Source organism: Saccostrea echinata, unplaced genomic scaffold, assembly GCF_033153115.1.
Source record: "Saccostrea echinata isolate AGI-Se365-2 ecotype Australia unplaced genomic scaffold, CSIRO_AGI_Sech_v1 ptg000034l, whole genome shotgun sequence".
Taxonomy (NCBI): Eukaryota; Metazoa; Mollusca; class Bivalvia; order Ostreida; family Ostreidae; genus Saccostrea; species Saccostrea echinata.
In genome coordinates this window covers 6,040,644-6,061,407 of record NW_026889783.1, presented here as the reverse complement: position 1 = coordinate 6,061,407, position 20,764 = coordinate 6,040,644, and the positions used below count along the sequence as shown (strand labels likewise).

Below are 20,764 nucleotides of genomic sequence, written 5' to 3'. Positions count from 1 at the left end.
TATTCAAAAACTTCTACATGAGAAAAAGAAAAACTTGCTGTGGCCTTCAACTCGACATTTCGATATATCGACGACGTATTATCAATTAGCAATAGTTACTTTCATTCATATGTCGACTCAATATATCCCAGTGAGCTTGAAATAAAAGATACCACAGAGTCTGACACTTCTGTTTCATATTAAGATATTTTACTAGAAAAAGGCGTTAATGGTAACCTCAACAAAGCTTTATGATAAATGTGATGACTTCGGCTTTTCAATCGTCAACTTCCCTTACTTATGTAACAATATACCCTTATCACCTGCATATGGGGTTTATGTCTCTCAGTTGATTCGATACGCAAGAACATCCTCTACGTATGAACAATTTCTAAAACGAAGCAAGCTATTGACAAACAAGTTGATGAAAGAAAGATATCAACAGTCTCGTTTGAAGTCATCATTACCCAAGTTTTACGGTCGATAAAATGACCTTGTCAGCAAATACAACCTTTCATTGAGTCAAATGCTGACTGACGTTTTTCATACTAATTGTTAGGGCATTATTTATACACTGAACTGTCTAAGGATTTTTCGGTTCTTTTCGATCATGAAAAGGAGCATACGGCGGGTGTGACCAGTCGGCAATCCTCCAGGGCACCTGATCCCACCTCTAAATTTCGAGGTCCGTGTTTGCTCTGCTCCAAATTTGTATCTTTTCACTAGACTTTCGAGATTGAATACTGTTCGATCTCTTCTTATTTCACGTTAAATTTGGTTGAAGGGTGAAGGTTGAAGAAACATGAATACACTTTTTATAGCCCAAAAGGAAGATAAAATGATAAAATTAAGGATCAGAGGGGTGCTGTCGTCCTATTATTGCAAATAGAAGCCAGAGCTCCAAAGAGGTCTCGTTTATACAGGTTTCCTTGTTTTCTGGTCCAGTAATACATGCATATAGACACAAAGGAAGGATCATCGATGGTAGCTTTTATGCTAAAATTGTAATGAGGAAAGTTAAGCACGTTTTCCGTAAGGAAAGTCAAAATAGCGGTACCTAGGGTGATTTTCTTGTACATTACAAGGCTGTTCCAAATAAGCATGGAGAAGTAAAGAAAATTCTGAAGATAGGAAAGTTTACAGAGCTAAACCATCTCCCGTATTGACTAATTCTTAGTCATTGTGGCATTTTTTTTATCCCCAACAATTCACGAAAAGAAGGAAGACGCAACAATTTTAGATATGTCCTTGGGAATGCTATCCAATAGTATCTTTTGAGCTATCCAAAAGAAGGGTTACTGAGATGTTCTGGTCATCGGTAAAGAGACTTTATAATATATGTATAAAGATTAACAGGGGATACGTTTAGGGATTAAAAAAGAAAGAAACTATTTTTCGTACTTTTCTTATTTTTAGGACCTTTTCCGTTATTTATTGAAAACCCTCGTGACCATTGCTTGAATAAGAAATATAATTATCTAAGTTTAAACAATTTTTATCAATGTAAAACAATCGAAGGTATATTTTAAGATTGTACTGAGGAAAATTAAGCAGGTTTTCTGTAAGAAATGTCAAATCAAAAGAGTATTAATATAATGGCAGATGGCTGGACAAAAGTTTCCACTGCCTTTTGAGCTCAGCATTTAGTAGATGTGTATCTATTTCGATCAGATAACATTTTCTTGTGAATTGATAAATTATCACAGATCTTCTGACGGCAGGAAAATTTTGAAAAATATTAAAATCAATGGATTTACTTTTTCAGCAGCAAATCTTCATGCACCAAATAATGTTTGCTTTTGTAATATTGAAAAAAAAAAGGAATCACAGATATTGAAAATAGACCTTTTAATGAAGTTAATAATCAAGAAAAGTATAAGTTAGGAAAAGAATTACAAGAAATATTTGATACGAAATCTGAAGGAGTATACATCAGATCTAGAGCAAACTGCATAAAGTATGGAGAAAAATGTTGTTTCTTAAAATTAGAAAAGAAACATCAGCAAAACAATATTACAGAAAAACGGGATAAAGACCAAACTTTCTTTAGTAGTGATGATATTTTTGGATAATTATGTAATTTCTACGAAAATTGAATATATAAGTCACAAACATAAGAAATAATCTAAAAAATACTGAAAATAAAAAAAAACATAAAATAAATTAAGGAAGCTCCAAACACTAAAGAAAAATGTTTTATGGACACTGAGAACATTTGTATTATATAACGGTGTACATATTGCGTTTATGTAGTATATTTTCAATATAGGCTACCTGATACATTTCTTGAGGAAACATTTTCAAAGACATTGAAGTATTGCAGAACAGATTTCACTGTCATTTACCTTATTTTAACTTATTTTGGTATTATATTATGTTAAGAATACTTTATTCAATTTTCAAATTGTGTCATTTACTTAAGATAATCATTTATCCCATGTTTACCCTTTTATCCCGTGGATATGACTCATTGGATAATTTTTTCATATTCCACAGTAGAGTGCAGTTGTGACGTCACAATGGTTTTTGCGTTAGCGTGATGAAGTAAAATAAAGTGGAGTCCTATATAAAACAGTGTAAAACATTGGTTGTGAAGTATTAAACATGGGATAAAAAGAATCTCCCATGATTTGTAGTTGGATATGACTTTTATCCAACTCGTTGTGTGTTTTTATCCCCTCGCCAAGGCTCGGGGATAAAAAGCACACAACTCGTTGGATAAAAATCATATCCAACTACAAATCATGGGAGATCCTATATTTATTCAACCTAACATTAAAGGACAGATTATCCTCCCTACATATAAAACTACCACTTAATGAGAACTCTGCAGTGAGAAGAGTTTAGAGCTTCCTAAATACCGAAAAAAGAATATCTGAGGCAAAAACTACTCCCAGAGAGTGTGAAGATGGAATTAAAATCATGGATAACAAGTCACCCGGAATTTTACAAAATATTCTGAATTACATTTATGATTCATTTTAAAAATCTTTTAAATGTGGTGACCCGCCATCATCTCAAAAACTAGCTGTTATTAGTCTGATACATAAAGGGGGGAAAATAATTTAAAAAACTACAGACCAATAAGCCCATCAAACTGTGATTATAAAATCCTTGTATTTTTTGGGGTTAGAAGATTACATAGTATTATTTCTAAATTAATAAATGAAGACCATACAGTAAGCATATATTAAATGCCAATATTTAGATAAGATTATGGTGAAAATCATACAAGTAAGGAGAATGAACTACTACTATTTTTAGATACTATTGAATGGAAATTTACGATACAAACATAAGAAAAATTTAATTTTGGTTCCAATTTTTTAAAGTGGATTTAAAGTTTATATAATAATTCTACTTCTAAAGTAAAGAAAAATGGGTTTAATTCAAAAATGAAATAATGTTAAATCAGTCCTGGGAGTGCTATCCATCACTGTCTTTTGAGCTACCACAAAGAAGAGAATGCTGAGGTATTGCAGTCGTGGGTAAAGAGACCTTAAGTCATTTCTAAACATTAAATGGGAATACACTGAGGAATTAAAATTAAAAAAATTCTTAAATTTTTTTTTTCCATAAAAATTTACAAAATATTGAAAACTTTTTCTCTCTAAATGACCCTTAATTTATTGAGTGTATATTAATTATTCATTTATGAATACTCAATACGTGTATATTCTTTGAAATAAATACTGTCTTTGAGCTTTGATTTTAACAACTGAATGAAGCTTTCTTACATTGTCTTTTAAAACTGAGCAATACATATTTGCTTCTGAATTGACTTGATCAACATTATTCCTTTTTCTTAGACATATTTTCTAAATTTGCTTTTCTGGTTTTTTCCATAAAGCCCACTGACATCATTTTTATGACTCCTTCTGGTAACATGCCCACGGCTGCAGCCTGTAAAACACATATAAGACTGGAAAGCATTTCAAATATTTTTTACTGAATGCTTAGATAAAACCGTCTTTTGGTCACGAATCAATTATGTTTCAGATGCCGTAAACTGAAACTCAGAATTAAACTTTACTGCACTGTAAACTAACAAATTCATTTTTTTTTAATGTTTCACCACTTCAGTGCTAAATGCGAATTCTGAATCGAGGTTTTAATGTTTCATGATTAGCCTTACAAAATTTCATGTAATTATACTGAAATATATAAAATGGCACTCTACGGACACAATACACACCTGAACACTATGTGCCCAGTAGCCATTGGTAAAATCTGATACCCCAACGGAATCCAAGGCAGCTTTAGCATAGGTGGTGGGACTTGGTCTAAATAAGGAAGGTATCCTTTTCTCTGACCTCTTTGTTGTAACAAGAAATGGCATGGTCATATTTGTTACAACAAAATGTGGCACTACACACTGTAAAGATTTGTACAGTCAATGTATTTGCAGGTTGGTCTGGACCAACACAGATAATTTAGTGCAGTTTATTTTATAACGCAGGACAAGAATGGGATACTACAAGTTTTCATCCTTGTGTTTCTATTCTCAAATAATAGAATGCAAAGAAATGCTACTACTAAAACAACCAGACTTTTACTTTAAGACAAATTCTAGGTTGAAGAATATAAGCAGATACAAAAAGAATGCTTTCAGTTGGAATTAAATTTTTCTAATTCGGTGAGTGCTCAAATATTGTGTTTGTCAATAAATAAAGACATGTACAAAGGCATACCCTGTAGTTTTGAAAAAAAAAATTAAAAAATTATCTTTTCTCTTTAAATTATGAAAAGACAACACACGACAAATGAACATTGGACACTCTTTAATTAAAAAATAATGATGGTATTGTTTTCCACAACTCAATAAATGTCACGTATATAAACTAAGGTTAAGTCTTGAATTGAATAAATCTGTGAATCACCAGTACCGGAAATTAAAACTCAGTTATAAATACAGATCTTCTCAATTAATAAGTGAAAAAATATAAATCTTGAGGTTGACATATAATTTAATAGATTTATTTTTAAAAAAAATCTGTACATTTGACAAATTATTTGTTAGATTAGCTTCTTCTGGTGTTGATGGACAACATACAAAATATGTGCCTACCTGACAAATAATTCCCTTCGATTCATATTCAGATTGTATACACCGGGAGAAAAATGTCACATAAGCCTGAAAAAGAGAATTTATTGTAAAGTCAGCAGAGGTTCAGATCGTACATTACAAAGTGCATTTACTAGTCAAAATGATATTTGTAATCGTGACTTTTCATCTTTTGTCGTAAAACATTTTAATCAACCAATTCAACAACACTTACATCAAATGCAATATCCCTTAAAACATGTCAGAGGGGACACATAATACTTTTTTGTAAAATCATTTTATTTCAAAATTTATCAAGATGTTACTTGAAGAACTTTTTAATGTTTGGATTGACTGCTAAGGTCAATTTTTCATTCAGAATATTTTAATGAAAAACTTAGTTCTCTCTGAAAAGATTCATTCCTAAGTTAAATCAATGTATCCCTTTTGAACCCAAAATAAAAGACACCACCGAGTCTTACACATCTGTTTCAATTTGGATATTTAGCTAGAAAAAGACGTGATCGACAATCAAACAAATTAACAAAACTTAATCATACATGTGACGACTTCAACTATTCTATCGTCAACTTCCCTTATTTATGCAGCAATATACCATTATCACCTGCATATGGACTTTATGTCTCCCAGTTGATTCGATACGCAGGAGCATGTTTTAAGTAGGAACAATTTGTAGAACGAGGCAAAATATTGACAAATAAGTTGATTATAAAAGGATATCAACAATAACGCTTAAAATCAACATTTAGCAAATTCTATAGTCGATGCAATGACCTTGTTAGCAAATACAATCTATCATTAAGTCTAATGTTGACTAACGTTTTTCCTACAAATTGTTAGGCCACTATCTTCACACTGAATTGTCTACGGTTATTTTCCGTTTGCCTGATCATGACAAGGAACGGGTATGCAAGTCGACAGGGGATGCTTACTCCTCCATGGTTTATGATCCCACATCTGTTGTTTTCAGAGGTCCGTGTTTGCTCTGCTTCCAATTTGTTTTGTTCCAAAGGACGTTTGAGCCTGATTACTGTTCGTTATGTCTTTACATATCATACAGAACGCCACAGGTTGAGTACACGGTGAATAGAGGGGAATGATGCTGACCCACCGTTGAGGACAGACTGATAATTATTGCTTATATACCTTGCAGAGAGAGAGTACACAGTAGAAGAAAAAGAATTTAGTTTCAGAACTAAGGGCACACAGATATTTATAGGTCACCGTCCTTACAGGTAAGTCAACGGTGAGCAGAAATGTGGGGTTGAGTCCTGCAGCGAAGAACACACTCATAATAAAAGACAACGTGCCTAACAGGCTGAGAATACAGTGGACAGAGAAGAGGGGCATAATGTTACAGCTGAGGAAATACTGATTATTGAAGGTCACGTGTCGTACAGGCGAAATATACTTTGAACAGAAAAGGGCCTAGTTACACAGCTGAGTATGTAGATTGAAAATGATAATAACATACCTTACAGGCGGAATATACCGTTATGAGAGGCATGGGGTGCAAGCCTCCAATGGAGGAGATGTTTATGACAGCGCCTTTCTTTCTCTCCACCATTGCAGGCATCACAATGCTGGTCATCTGCAATAAGTAACAGGAAAGACTTTCGTAAGAGTTAATAAAGTGCCCCGCCACAGCATGATACGCCCGTCAAATATTGTTCAATTATCATAAACAGTTTAGAGTGCAAGAAAATCATGTCAACCTTGATTCAAAGATTTCCATGATTTTTCCATTCCTTATAATATTTGATGTTTATACATCTCCTGTAGTGTAGGCATTAATTATAACAAATATTACATCATAGATTTCTCAAACTTGTTGTGTTAGAGTTTGAGAAATTCCCATCTGCAGCCCCCTCCCCCCTCATCTTTCATATTTGTTTGATATTTTCAAAAAATTAAATAAAAATATCATATTAAACAATATCAAATTAGTCTTAAAAATTTAATCTATACCAAATTTATTTTGAAAATAAAAGACTGGCCATCAAATGACATATGCTAATAAACTGACAAGCAGTTCTTCTGTCTAATTCCCAAAGGATACAGATAAGAGCTGCTTGAACAGAGTTGCTCTAACAGAAATGATTGAGACAGCTAGCCTTCCTACATTGAACTCATTAATTAATTAATATCTTTAACTGGATGCTGTTCACTCATTACTCCAAAGGGATGAATGGATCTGCACCATCTGCTTTGTAGTCTGTATTGCAATTAAAATGCATATTAACATCATTCTGTTAAAAACAGATATTTTTTAATTTGTTACAAAGAATTATAAAAAAAAAAAAAACTTGGGTAATCTTGATGCAACATTTTTAATAAGGTTACTGCATGACTCTTAGATTTGTAGGGACTACCATAATGCATTTTATTAAAAAATACTTGATGATTTTTTTTGAGATTTAATGTTAGACTGGTTTTAAGTTGCAGTTCACACAGACAAACGGACAGGCTGATTCCAATATCCCCCTCCCTCCCGGTATAATTAGTTTTATTTATATTACACAATATCAAATTAGTTTATTATGCAATATCAAATTAGTTATAATAAATTTTTACCAAATTCATTTTAAAAGCTAGGTTAGCCAACAAGCTCTATTTAATCCAACACGGCCGATTCCTTTGCCCAATTTCCAAGAGATATAGATAACACTTGCTTGATCAGAGATGCTCTACTAGTTATCTCCTCACACTAAACTGATTAATTTCTCTCTAATTTTACATGCAATTTTCTGTCATAAAAATTCTCCTTGACCAGTGCTTGATAATTACACCCATGGGAGAGGTGGAGTTTCTCTTATAACAGTACATTTGTTATAGATTGCTGTAAAGTATATAATGAAAAAAGTAATTTCTTGATTTAACATTTTTTAATAAGGATACTGCAACACTCTTACATTTTTTAGGTTGTGTAATTTAATAGTATAGACAGTTTTTTTTTTAAATTTCACTTAAGTTAAAGGTCACAGTGACCTTGAAATAGGTCGCGACACACCTTCTACCTAAGATGCATAACTTGGCCAAGTTTGATGATTCTAAGTCTTATAGGTTTCTAGTTATGAGCCGGACAGGATTTTTCCATATTTGGCCATAACATCTTAATTAAAGGTCAGAGTGATCTACTTTTAATGCGCGACACACCTTCTACCCAAGATGCATCAGCTGACAAAGTTTGAAAACTCTAGGCCTAATAGTATTAAAGTTATGAGCCGGACACGAAAAAGCTAACAGACGAACGGACATGAACGCTATAACATAATACGTCTTGTCTTAAAACGGGCGTATGAAAAGGTAGAGGATTAAGCATTTAGATATGTTTTATGAGATCGTAAATGCGTTGTTAGAGACAATACAGCTTACCATGGTCACAGCTGTTACATTTACGTTGATCAATTTCATAAAAAGCTGAAAGAAATATACATAAGAACGTCAATTTCGTAATATTAATAATGTTGAGCATGACTGGAAACATTGACAAGCAAAAGCAGGTACCATTTAGATAGAGACCATTTCAAATTAAATGTGAAGTGAAGTGCAAAAGGGTAAAGTAGACATGTAATTGCTGTAGAACATTTTGTGTTCATTAATCGTTTTGTCTTGGTGTAGGAAGAAGATTTTGTTACTTGTATTTTTTTAAGAAGTAAAAAAAAAGTTTTTTTCCCAAATTTATTTTTGATCTCATTGAGTTAATGAGGCTAAAGTTAATCACTCCTTGTTAAAATTAACAAAACCATGACCTTTGACATGTTAAAAACACTGCAAACCCTTTTCTATTTACTGTATGGGTATGGTGTGTCAAACTTGTCAAAAGACATATACTCCAGACAAGGAAAAATGTTCCAGACAAGGTTTCACACAGATAATTGTTTTGGCCTTGCGTGTTATTTGGGAAATTGCATCAAAGTAATTGTACATCCTTTTATCATGGGCATACTTTGTGGACCTGGGTCGAGGAAGAAAAAAAATATGCTCCGGAGAAAAGGTTATACACAGGGACTTATGTCAACCTTAGAATTTCACATGAAAACCTGGATCAAAATTACTGATCATCCTTCGTCCAGGGGGACTCCTTGGGTGAAGGTGAGAAAGAATGGGCCAATGCCGAGAGGATAAGCACCGGGTAAGCAATACATAACGGAAGAATGTGCGGTACGTCTGATCACCATATGGAGTCCATAAAGTGGAACCCTAATGTGAAACAGCTGCTGTCAAACTGCGGTACGTCTGATCACCATATGAAGTCCATAAAGTGGAACCCTAATGTGAAACAGCTGCTGTCAAACTGCAGCTTTAAAATCAACAAACAACCTGAGATTTTCATTTTATGGTTTCAAACATAGAAAAAATAATTTTGTTTTCCCATACCTCTTCTCTATCAGTTACATCCAAAAAGTAGTTTGGGAATGGATAATGCATCCCTACATTGTTAACTGTAATGTAAAAAGATTGAGATGAATGAATACTACATTTAACCTCTAGTCCTCCATTTATGATTTAAAAGTTAACTATCATATTAACAAACAAGATTTTGCATCAAGCTAGGCCGATATACTAGTAATCTTTTTACTTGAAAGTAAATTGAACAAGATTTCAAGATACATAAGTGTGATATTCAATTTCATATAAATTTAATCAGTCTTGTGCTATGAAATGGATAAAGAAATGTCCATATAAAAGAGCAAGAGGTTCATTTTATAGCCGAATTTTGGCTTTATTACGAGTGCCAAATCATTGCGTATAAGTGGAACGATTCCTAGAAAATAATTGTGGAAAAGTCAATCAAAGCAAGAAAATATACTGAAAGGAAAAAGAAACACATGGTGACAAAATATACACTTATTAGATCTTGACAATTTTTGGAATATACATAAAGGAAATATTTCTGATCTAGAAAAGTGCTGCTGCTTTCCTAAAATCGAAAGCATTACTTAATAAATACATAAAACACTTGGTAAAGGTTACAAAGATTTTAACTAGCGCCGAATAACTTGAAATTTATAATAATAAAATGCAAATTTTATCTAAAGCAGCAGCACTTTCAAGAAACTATAAGTTATGTAAAAACAAGTTATTACCTAAATTTTTAATTTTAACTAGGGTATGCCCTTGCGATATTGAAATTTGTTCAAGACCTACATACAGTACACATTATATGCATTTATCATGTGACTCTCAAAATAACAGAGTGGGGTAAACAATGCTATTTCAATTAATATTAAAGTCATGCAATAATATAATAGCTTTACGAAAATAAATTCAGTTTAAAATGGTATATTTGTGCAAGTTTATATTCCGTTGATTTCTTCGTAGTACGCCTTAACAGTGCTGCGTTGTGAACAAATTTTGTAACAGAAGTTGGTACTCTGGGGGTATACAAACTGTTTTCCGCTATTTAAAGTCAATTTGAATTTCGTGCAAAAATGATACGGCTGACGGAAGTTCAATGTATTCTAGCAATTGCATTGCCAAGAAACAAAGGCAACAAAAGGTTGTTCTAAAGTTTTCGGGATAGTGAGCATATAACGAGGCCTTGTCAATACAGAGCTATCCATCCTACAACTGGCGTAATCACGACATCACTACCGCCAAATGCAAAAGGCAATCACGATCTTCACTTCCACCCCAAAACTGGAAGAAAGAGATTGCGCGAGTTTGTTCTGCAAGCTTGTTGACTTACGGAGGTGTTAGTCTCAAACGCGCAGGTGAGCGCTGTTTGCCTATTTTATGTTTACAATGTTTACTCCCACCAAATGTAGCCAGAATATATCAAGCCTTCCTAGCAAAAATCACATTAACCTACTCGACTGGGTCCGTACAATTCACCTTTGTCTCTAATTGAACATTTATGAGACTAACTGGACTATAGAATAAGAGGGCGTCGGAATATACCGGCCCCTCTTGACCAGCTAAAGGCTACAGTGTTGGAAGGGTTAGATAATAGTCCTATAAGAAAAAATTTTAAAATGCACCGAAGACTTCCATGAATAGGAGTATTAAGGCTCTGACCGATGCGTTAGAGAGGCATAGAAATAATGCCTACATTTTCGATTTCACTTTTGTGGGGGTACCGTTAAATGAGTTTCAATTTCTCTTGAATTATTCGTTAAAATCTAATGAGATTTTCTTAACATAATATGTTGATATATTGATTAAAGATGTGTCTATATGTTAGATAATAATATTGGAAAATACATTAAAACAATTATCATTACATCACATCCAAAAGTTTACCCTGCGTTTCTTTTTCCTTTCAATATATGTTGAAACTAAATATCACTTTAAATAACATTGAATTATGATGAATAATATCACACAACAAGATTTCAAGCAGTTAGCTTTGATCAGTGTGAGATTCATGAAGTGTCAATGTTGAATTTTTAATTTCGATAAAAGTCAATCCAAACGTCATTAGCTTTGTTCTAAATGCGTAAGACTGACAAAAACACGCATCATGACCCAAGTTTAATTTGTTTACAGAGATTCAATAGAAAAGTAATAATTCCCTTATGTGCATTAGTGAATAAAAGACTTCGTATGAATGGAAAAGAAAGATATAACCTCATTTCAAAAAGGTGTTTGCTGTAGTTCAAATGTTCAATGTCCCTGTTAAACTCGTAAATTAATACTCATTGTTCTATCCTTACTTTCCAAGAAAATAAATCTGTTTTAAAGGATAAATCAAGGTTATCCTTTGAAGAAGTGTGACAGAAAAGACTATAAAATAAGAATGATAGTCCTTTTACCTAGCGTTCCGATCTCCAGGCCGGCTAGCTGGTCCCTAATTGAATCATACAACTCCAGACCTTTACTGAAGTCAGCCACAATAATTCTAGTTTGAACTTTGCTCTCTTTTTCTGGAAATTAAAGCACAAAATACTGTGTACTTTATATGTTACATGCAATTGCTGATGAATGTGTCATGATGAATTATTCATTTTGATTCACAAATCTTCATTACCTATTTCATTGGCAACCTCCTGAAGTTTTGCTTCTGAGCGACTTATTAAAACAATATTTACTCCCCTTTTAGCTAGCTAAAAATAGGAATGATTAACATTACTTATTATAAAATTTGAATGAAAGTATATGCATTTAAGTACTTTAATACAACATATAGAAAGTTCCCTTTACCAATTAATTTCCCCAAACTTTCATGTACACTATTTTTAAACGCTTTTGATAATACAATGTACTTCATATCGCGATTAATTAATTTAACGGAACTCTTTCGCGATTGAGGTAGGAAACGTCAATTAACTTGGGGCAATGTGCTGTTGAATACACTACTAGATCCAACACGACATATTAGAAAGAGGTCGTGATGAAATATCTTGCTAAATTTCGGTGCACCACGCTGAAAAAAATTAAGATGCTAGTTCTCTTGTGTTACATTTTTTAAATAGATTTTTTCCGCCTAGCCGACTCTTCTCATAATACATTCAACCATTTCTTTGAGATAAACGTTACTTTTGGAAGTCTTAACATTCCGAATAAGATTACTTACTTTCTGAAGTGCAACCATTAGCAATGCATTATACTTTCGGCGTACTCATTGTTCAAATCATTCATTGTTACTAGCTTAAACCATATGTTATGCCCTGAAAATGACACAAGATTTAGAACTTTCTTGATTTGTTTTCGCAGAAGAGCGGCAGTAAGTTAGATAACCGCGAGGAAATCACGATACTTTGAATTTTCATCATTTCATAGCTCGGTGTAAACTCATCCAAAATTGTATACATTCCTTTCTAATATCGTGAAAGGTTGAATGTAGCAGTCTAATAACTATATCAAAAATACATGCAAGTTGATTCATTCCAAAATATAACCAGAAATCTGAAATGAAATTTAAGCTCTACAGGACTAACTTGAGAAAGTTGCACTTACATTTGAAATATTTCTTTTAAAATTCTTCGATTTTGCTTTCATTTATTAGAGCAACTAAAGTGATTCCAAATGTTTCAGTTTTCCTCATTTTTGTTTGACAGCTGCTAAAATACGGCTGATTGTAGTGAAATATGAAGATAACGAACAGTATTCAATCTCGAAAGTCCAATGAAACGATACAAATTTGGAGCAGAACAAATATGGACCTCAAAATTTAGAGGTGGGATCAGATGCCATGGAGGAGTGAGCATCCCCTGCCGACTGGTCACACCCGCTGTGCAGTAAAATTTAACAAAATTATATTGATTAAAATATAAAACTGAACAGATTTTATTTTAATAGACTGAAATTCTTGAAGAGGTAAAATATCAAAATAATACTTCATATTTTGCTTTGCATAAAAGTGTCACCACTTCATTAAAATCAAAAAGTAGTGCTCGGATTACTTATTGTATATCGTCGAAGTCAATTGTATTTGAGGGTGACCTGGTCTTAAATAGTAGTTTCAGATAGTTACATTTTAGCGACTGCAGGAAAGGAAGCATGTTGAAAGAAATGTTTAAAGAGATATGGAGAGAATGAACCTAACAACCCATAAAACTTTTTTGTCTTTTTCAGTAGATTGAAGTAGAAATAAATGCTTTTGTGGTATTTAGATAAAGATGTAAACTGCTATGACTTTAATCAAAAGTATAACATACCTCTTTTGCATAAGCTTTTCCAATACCATCTGTTGAACCTGTGACAACTGAAAAGAAGAGAATTCAACAGCTTTGTAAAAGGGAAACATAAAATGCAGCTTATCGACAATATTTCCTCATTTCAAATTAAAATCGATCATGGTCTTCTACAGCTCATTTTCTCATTTCATATCATATGTAAAATTGGACCATCTACCCTTGTCGCAATTTAGACCGTATGTTCATTCCTTTGAGGCAATTTTTAACAGTTTCAGTCAAAAATATCATCTCACAATCCGCCTTACTGTCCAACATTTTGAATTTGATTTAAATACCGGCAATTGAAATTCCGTCCTGTCAGTTTTTGTAATTTGTTATCAGTGTGCATTTTTCTGACACTGGTTTACACTAAGCGACTTTAAGAAATTCATGAAGACATGTTACTCGGTAAAGTATGGTTCAATGCCTTACCTAATGAGCACCTGGTCGAAATAAGAGAAGAATGGATGAGGAACAAGAAAATCAGAGGAAAAAAAATAAAAAATAAACAGAAGAGTAAGGTCTCCAAGAAGGAAAAACAGCATGAGTAATCAGTTCAGAAGCAATGAAAAGAATGTAAAATTAAAAAATAAATGCTACTCATACTTTATTTCACGGTGTAATTTTAAAAAAAAAAATATTGTGTGGGTTAAATTGTCAGTAGCGTAACTCGGTTTAAAAATTGTAGTACCCAGAGCATGCTTTTGAGTATCGAATAAGTTGAGAGTTGATAGCGGAATATTATTACATAAATAAAAGAAAGTTGTCAATGGATAATCTGTAGTCATCTCGTTTGTCATACAATATGGTTGTAAATTTGCTTTTATCGTCTATAGTCAGTAAGTCATCCAAATATGTGACAAATATGGCAGACTATGTGCCGTCTTTTATGCAAAGTTAACTGGGATATATCGAGTCGACATATGAATGGAAGTAACTATTGTTTATTGATAAACGTTGTCGATATATCTGAATGCTGAGTTGAACGCTACAGCAAGTTACTTCTTCTTCTCATGTAGAAGTTCAAAAACTCTGCTTCATAGGAATATAAAAACAAATTGGCAAATAAAAGAGCACAATAGGTACCAAATAAAGGAGCACAGTTAGTTCAAAAATAAAATTAGCTTTGTTTGCCGGCCGACTCGCATAAATCGGTGCGGTCCGAAGAAATTTTTCAACAGATACTGATCATAATTTTTATTTCGTTATATTCATCCGAATTTAGGTGTATGTACTTTTGCATAATATATACAGAATGGGAAAGAATCATGTAAACGCTTGGTTGATCAAACAGTTTTCATTTATAAGCGTCTATGTGATGTTGAATAAATGCGTATCATGAATCCAAGCATGGCTGTCGAAAGCGGTAAAATGTAAACTCGGTATAACAAAAGTTGATGGCATGACTCTCTGTGGTAATGTAGTTTTTAAGTAAACTGATGAATAAGATATACCAGTTCGAAATAGAAAATTCACGGTACAATGTCCTGTCCGATTTACTAGTCTAGCTGCCATGCTTGGATTCGTGCACATGATTCGAATTTACAATAATTTAATGTCAGTGACTTTTAATACTATATGTATATTGTAGGTTTAAAACTAATAGGATTTGAAAATCAATGACAAAACTGAGAATCAATTCGGACTGTGGTTGTTGTTAAACTATCGGAAACCCATGACGTTCGGATACTAACAACATGTACCATTTCTGAAATTTAAATTAAAAAAATATTTTCCCTACCTCCCGACCCCAACGTATAAAGACCAAGTCGGCAACGCCAAACCAACAATATTTTAATTGTGGTCTTAATTCCCATCAAAATGCCAACATTTTGTTGTAATTGGAAGACCTGTGGTCTCCAAAAACTGCATAAATGTTGTCAATGAGGAACTCCAGCATCCTTTTAATATCAACTTAAGGGTACATGTACTCTTGTGTAGAATCAGGGTGATTTGTAGTAATTTTGTTGATGACCATTCAAAAGATACGGAAATTTCGAAGTTTCATTATTATTGAAGAAGTTGTCTATGGCATCAAAAAGTCTATAGTTTTTTATTTTTCAAGAGGAATGGTTGTATGAAGTGAAGAAAAGTCGTAGTTTTGATGTTATTGACTTTAGAAGAATTTGGTGATTTAAAATTTTCTAAAAGTTCTTTGGAGTTTTTGAAAATCTGATTTACACCACTTCTAGAATATGCTGTATGACAGTACGTCTGAAGTTTCTCATTTACAGCTCTTAATATTGGAGTAACGAAAGGGGCTTGGTAACGCATTTACTGGACCCGGTAATGTGTTTTTTTAATGAAGTTTAGAAATCCAGTATAAATGAATCAAATAAGAAAAGTATATTTGATTCATTGATCGAACGATGTCCAGGAATATGCTCTGCTATGCATCTTTGTGTATTGTTAAAAGGTTCCATCACATTTACATTGATATATAGCGGAATAAAAGACCCCCCACAATATCCACATTTTCGTTGCAGCCATATTGAAAAGCATGTCTGGTTTGCCATTTCATTGTTCTTTTCGTTGTCTACGGAATGGTGTTATAATACTGTTAACTACCCAAAAAGCAATAAAGACAGGCCTTGATATTTTTGTGAATTGTCTAGGTGTTGAAACATTCAATTAAAATGTTTCAAATGATTTTTTTAATATATTATCTGTTGTCAAGTTCAATATTCATTTGAAACTAAAATTATCATAAGAAGGATTGAAGATTTCAATTGCCATTTTTCACTTTTAATGTATTTACTTTCTGTTGAACAAGTTCATATTCACTCTCAGATAACAATTTCTGCTTTTTATCATTTATTTAAAAAATAATGCTTATGTTTCTCTCTCAAAAAAAAAAAAAAAACAAACAAAAAAACAAGCAATCTTGCATTCTTTAATTTAATATTTTCAAAGACAAGTAAATGTTTTCACCAGTTAAGTGTTTCCAATATACAATGTCAGCTGTTCTCACCTTATTCACTGGTTCTGGTGACCTTTCTTCAGGCCCCTGTTTTGATATGAATAGCAACCATTTCTATATAACTTACTGCCTCTACTAAGCCTTTACTGTGGGAATTTTTGGGTAAATTGCTGTTCTAACTTTGCCTAATACCACTCCAGAAAGTTAAAGTTTATGATCTTTTCTTATTATTAAAAGATCTTGAACCATAAGAAAACTCATTGAATGTTTGGTCTTATCAACCATATTTTTAGTTTCATAATGCAATACTCAAAATTTAACTACACTCCTCCATATACCTTTGGTTTGACTACTCCTTTTTTCATTCCAGAGTTTTGATCGATAAATTGTAAAATTCATATCCAACAGACAAATCGAGTCCGACAATATTGTTTTAGTTTTTTGAATGTGTAGGGCTTTATTTGCAAGGTGTTCTGTCAATGAAACAATACGACCCAAACCTTAGGATAATTATGTATTTTTTCCTTTAAAACCTATTAAACAGGATCTTGTTTATTAATAGCCTCCCTAATTTCTTTTACATGTATTATAATTATTATATAGCATTTTCACTGAAACCTTTTTCCATAACCTCAATACTGGCTAACATTGACCTATATTCGTCAGTGAAAAAATAAATATATATCCTTGAGAATCAAGTCAACATTCACAGTCAATTTCAATGAATCAATATAAAGACAGGGATTGTTTTCATTTGTATTTTTTTTTGTTACATACCATTTTTAGACGGCTACACACTCGCTTTAGATAATTTAAACTCCATTTATGACTCTCTAATCTAGTCTTTCACTTTAAAAAATACATATGTATCTTCAATGTTACCCACTAGTGACAAAACAAGGTCTTAATCAGACATTATGTCTGTTACAACTTAAATATGTGTTATCAGAAAGGCAACAAAAAGTATACCTTTGATTTAAACTGATAATCTACCATACTGAAATAAAAAAAACTTAGAAGGCATAAAAATAAATTTGTTGACTACCTGTATACATGATAAGCCTGACTTAATCAGTTAATATTACGTAATGCACGCTCAGGAGGAAAGGGGGGGCACGGGGGGGGGGCGTGCCCCCCAATAATTTTGCCGATATATAGAATACTATAGAAAACATAGCTACTATATACTTGTGCCCCCTCAACAATAACGTCTGATTACCTTTTTTTTTTTTTTTTTTTTTTTGCTTGTCAATGAATTTTTGGTAGTTGATAGTGCCCCCCCCCCCCAACTGAAAACCTGAATATGTTTGGTTGTGCCCCCCCCCCCCAACTGAAATTGCTTCCTACGGGCCTGTAACTCTTTGCATTTAGACCTTGAATGTACATGTAACGCCTCGCTACATTTGGAAATACGACGCTTTATGATACGCCCTAAGAGAGCTGAAAGACGGTATCAAATACAATAGCATATGCGCCAAGCATTTAATATAGTTGCAAAAAATGTTTTTACGTGTAAGTTGTCCTGTTTACTTCTGAAAAGCTTAAAGAAAGTAGTAAATTTATACGAATTGAGTCAATAGATATACATGTAACAGAATATGTTGATACAAGTATCGTTACCTGCCCATGATCCTAGTTTCTTGAAGTTTGTAGATCCAGCAAAAACAAGGAATTTCAAGATTTTGATTACATTAAAAGCTGCTTTAAATGCTATATATGAAGCTGTAACAAATCCAATCGTTGCAAAATACGCAGAAGAGTCTCTGCAAAACACATTAAAGACATTGTTCAATACAGAGCTCGCCATAGTTGCTGCGGAATGTCAAAGGGTATCAAGTTCGTTCGCCCTATCTACCTGTTCGCCTGAGTTCGTTCGCAAGGTCCGTTCGCCATTATTCTTGTTCGCCCTATATCTCGTTCGCCCTCATATATATATATATATATATATATATATATATATATATATATATATATATATATATATATATATATATATACAGTATATAGTAAATATTTACATTTATTATTAATTTTATTCAATATTTTACGACTTGGTGTTTTTTTTTCAAATGTTGCTACAGTATTTTTTTTATTTACCGTAATCTTATTTAAATAATTCAAATTTGATATTTATGCTCTTTACATGCTTAATTGATTTAATTATACTTAATAATGTCACTGTAAGTTAGGGGATCATACAATTTCTGTTATGTTTTGAAAACAATTAAAGGACTGAGACGTTAATTTTCTGTTGGTCTGCCGGGTCTTTGATAGTACAGGTATTTATAGTGTGACCACATGCATACGTCTGTTGTCTCCCGTGTGCAATTTATGTACCAATGTACATATATATAATTTATTTTAAAAATCCATTGGTTCATTATTGAACTTTCTGCAATATAAATAAGGCGAACGTACCCTGTGCGAACAAGTTTTAGGGCGATCGAACTCTGGGCAAACGGGAATGAGGGCGAACGGCGTCATGCAAGGGCGAACAAGTTTTATGGCGAACGAACATACAACCATGTCAAAGTGCACATGTTTGAACTTCAATCCCGACTTAAAAAAATGCAAACGACAGTAAATAAGCTGAACTGGCACCTAACGTCATTTTTTTTTCTTAAATCATAAAATATACCTTCCCTAAACATAAGTTGGGAATATATATTTTTTTTTATTTTAAGAAAATTAAATAACATCAGGTGTCTGTGTTGAACTGGGAGAAAACGTTACATACAAGAACATACTTTTGAGCAGGCACCTAATTTACGGATTATGGAACATAGTTCTATGAAAGGTAATATTTATTGTGGAATCATTAGATTTCATAGTGGCTTCGTATTCGTGGAATTCATGGATGACCTGAATCAACGAATTCACATCTTCAACGAATTAATAATCTGGGTTTCAGAGTAATCTTTCCTTTAAAGATATGAGTAAATGTAAAATTATGGGTAACTTCAGAATTATTCACTTGGGAAGTATCTCTCTTATCAGATGGTGGACCCCCCTTATTCCAAATTATTAAAAATGTTTAAAGTCAATTTCCCGGAGGTGTATCAAGATCGCAATCATGTAGTGATTGTACCTTGCTATATTCAAAAATGTTTATCAAAGATCTCATTTCCTTTATGTCAATAGGGTATAAAGGCTTGAAAGAAACCTTGTAGTAAAGAGTATTATTATGTATCCTCATACTGATAAAATGACAACAATTCAAACGAATGACATCGGATTTCTACCTCTGATGTTTTCAGAGGTCAATGTTTGTTCTATTTACAATTTTTATTATTACTTTTGACCTTTGAGTTTAATTATTATTTTGTTATCTATTCACAAATATCTTAACAATATTTTCGATTTGTGAAATTTTACAATTACAAATAGACATGTATTGATTGATCAACTCTTGTCTGCAGCCTTAGATCTCTTAATATTTATCTTTTAATAATTATCTACTTGATGATATGTATGTGTTTTCATGTTGAGTAGATAAGCAAAGAGTTTTTCTTTCAGATTTTTTTTAATCTTTCAAGAAGGTATAGTTCTCTTCTTTTCTCACACTAACGACATCATTTTTACCTTAAGGAATAGTCAGCACGAAGAACGGCCTTAGATACTTAGATGAGTGATTACCAATGCTACTAGTGTCTCTGGCAAAACGGTGTTTGGGCCGCCAACACAAAGGACAGGCCCTTCATTACAACAATGCCAAACTTACATAACTATCGAATTCGAATATTCGAATAATTGCCAAGGTTATTTTTTTTAAAGTAGATCAAACTCCAATGTCAAGGTCAATTAGCCAAAATTGTTAGTATCCAAAGGAAGATTCTATCACGAGGAATATACAAGTGAAGTATGAAAACGCTAGCACCAAATTTTCAAAAGTTATGGCTAAGATCAGAATTTTCAAAAGTAGGTCAAACTCCAAGGTCAAGGTCAAAGGGTTAAAGTTGTAAGTATCCGAAGGAAGGTCTTGTCACAAGGAATACACATGTGAAGTATTAAAGCCTTAGCACCAAATGTTCAAAAGTTATGGCCAAGGTTAATTTTTTTAAAAGGTAAGTCAAACTCCAAGGTCAAGGTCAAACGGTAAATTGTTGGTATCCAAAGAAAGATCTTCTCACAAGGAACACACGCGTAAAGTATGAAGGCCCTAGCACCACTTGTTCAATA

At 32.8% G+C, this 20,764-nt stretch overlaps 1 protein-coding gene across 1 annotated transcript; it reads right to left on the bottom strand.

Annotated features, from left to right (window-relative positions):
• Positions 1 to 3,593: 3,593 nt before the first annotated feature.
• Positions 3,594 to 18,392, bottom strand: LOC133199438 (very-long-chain 3-oxoacyl-CoA reductase-like). Its single transcript, XM_061335242.1, has 10 exons — positions 18,206 to 18,392; positions 13,648 to 13,694; positions 12,018 to 12,093; positions 11,803 to 11,913; positions 9,425 to 9,489; positions 8,420 to 8,464; positions 6,519 to 6,635; positions 5,048 to 5,113; positions 4,175 to 4,354; positions 3,594 to 3,882 (listed from the first exon to the last, which is right to left on the bottom strand). The coding sequence occupies exons 1-10, from the start codon at positions 18,390 to 18,392 to the stop codon at positions 3,772 to 3,774; spliced, it is 1,005 nt and encodes a 334-aa protein (XP_061191226.1). The 3' UTR covers positions 3,594 to 3,771.
• Positions 18,393 to 20,764: the final 2,372 nt, after the last annotated feature.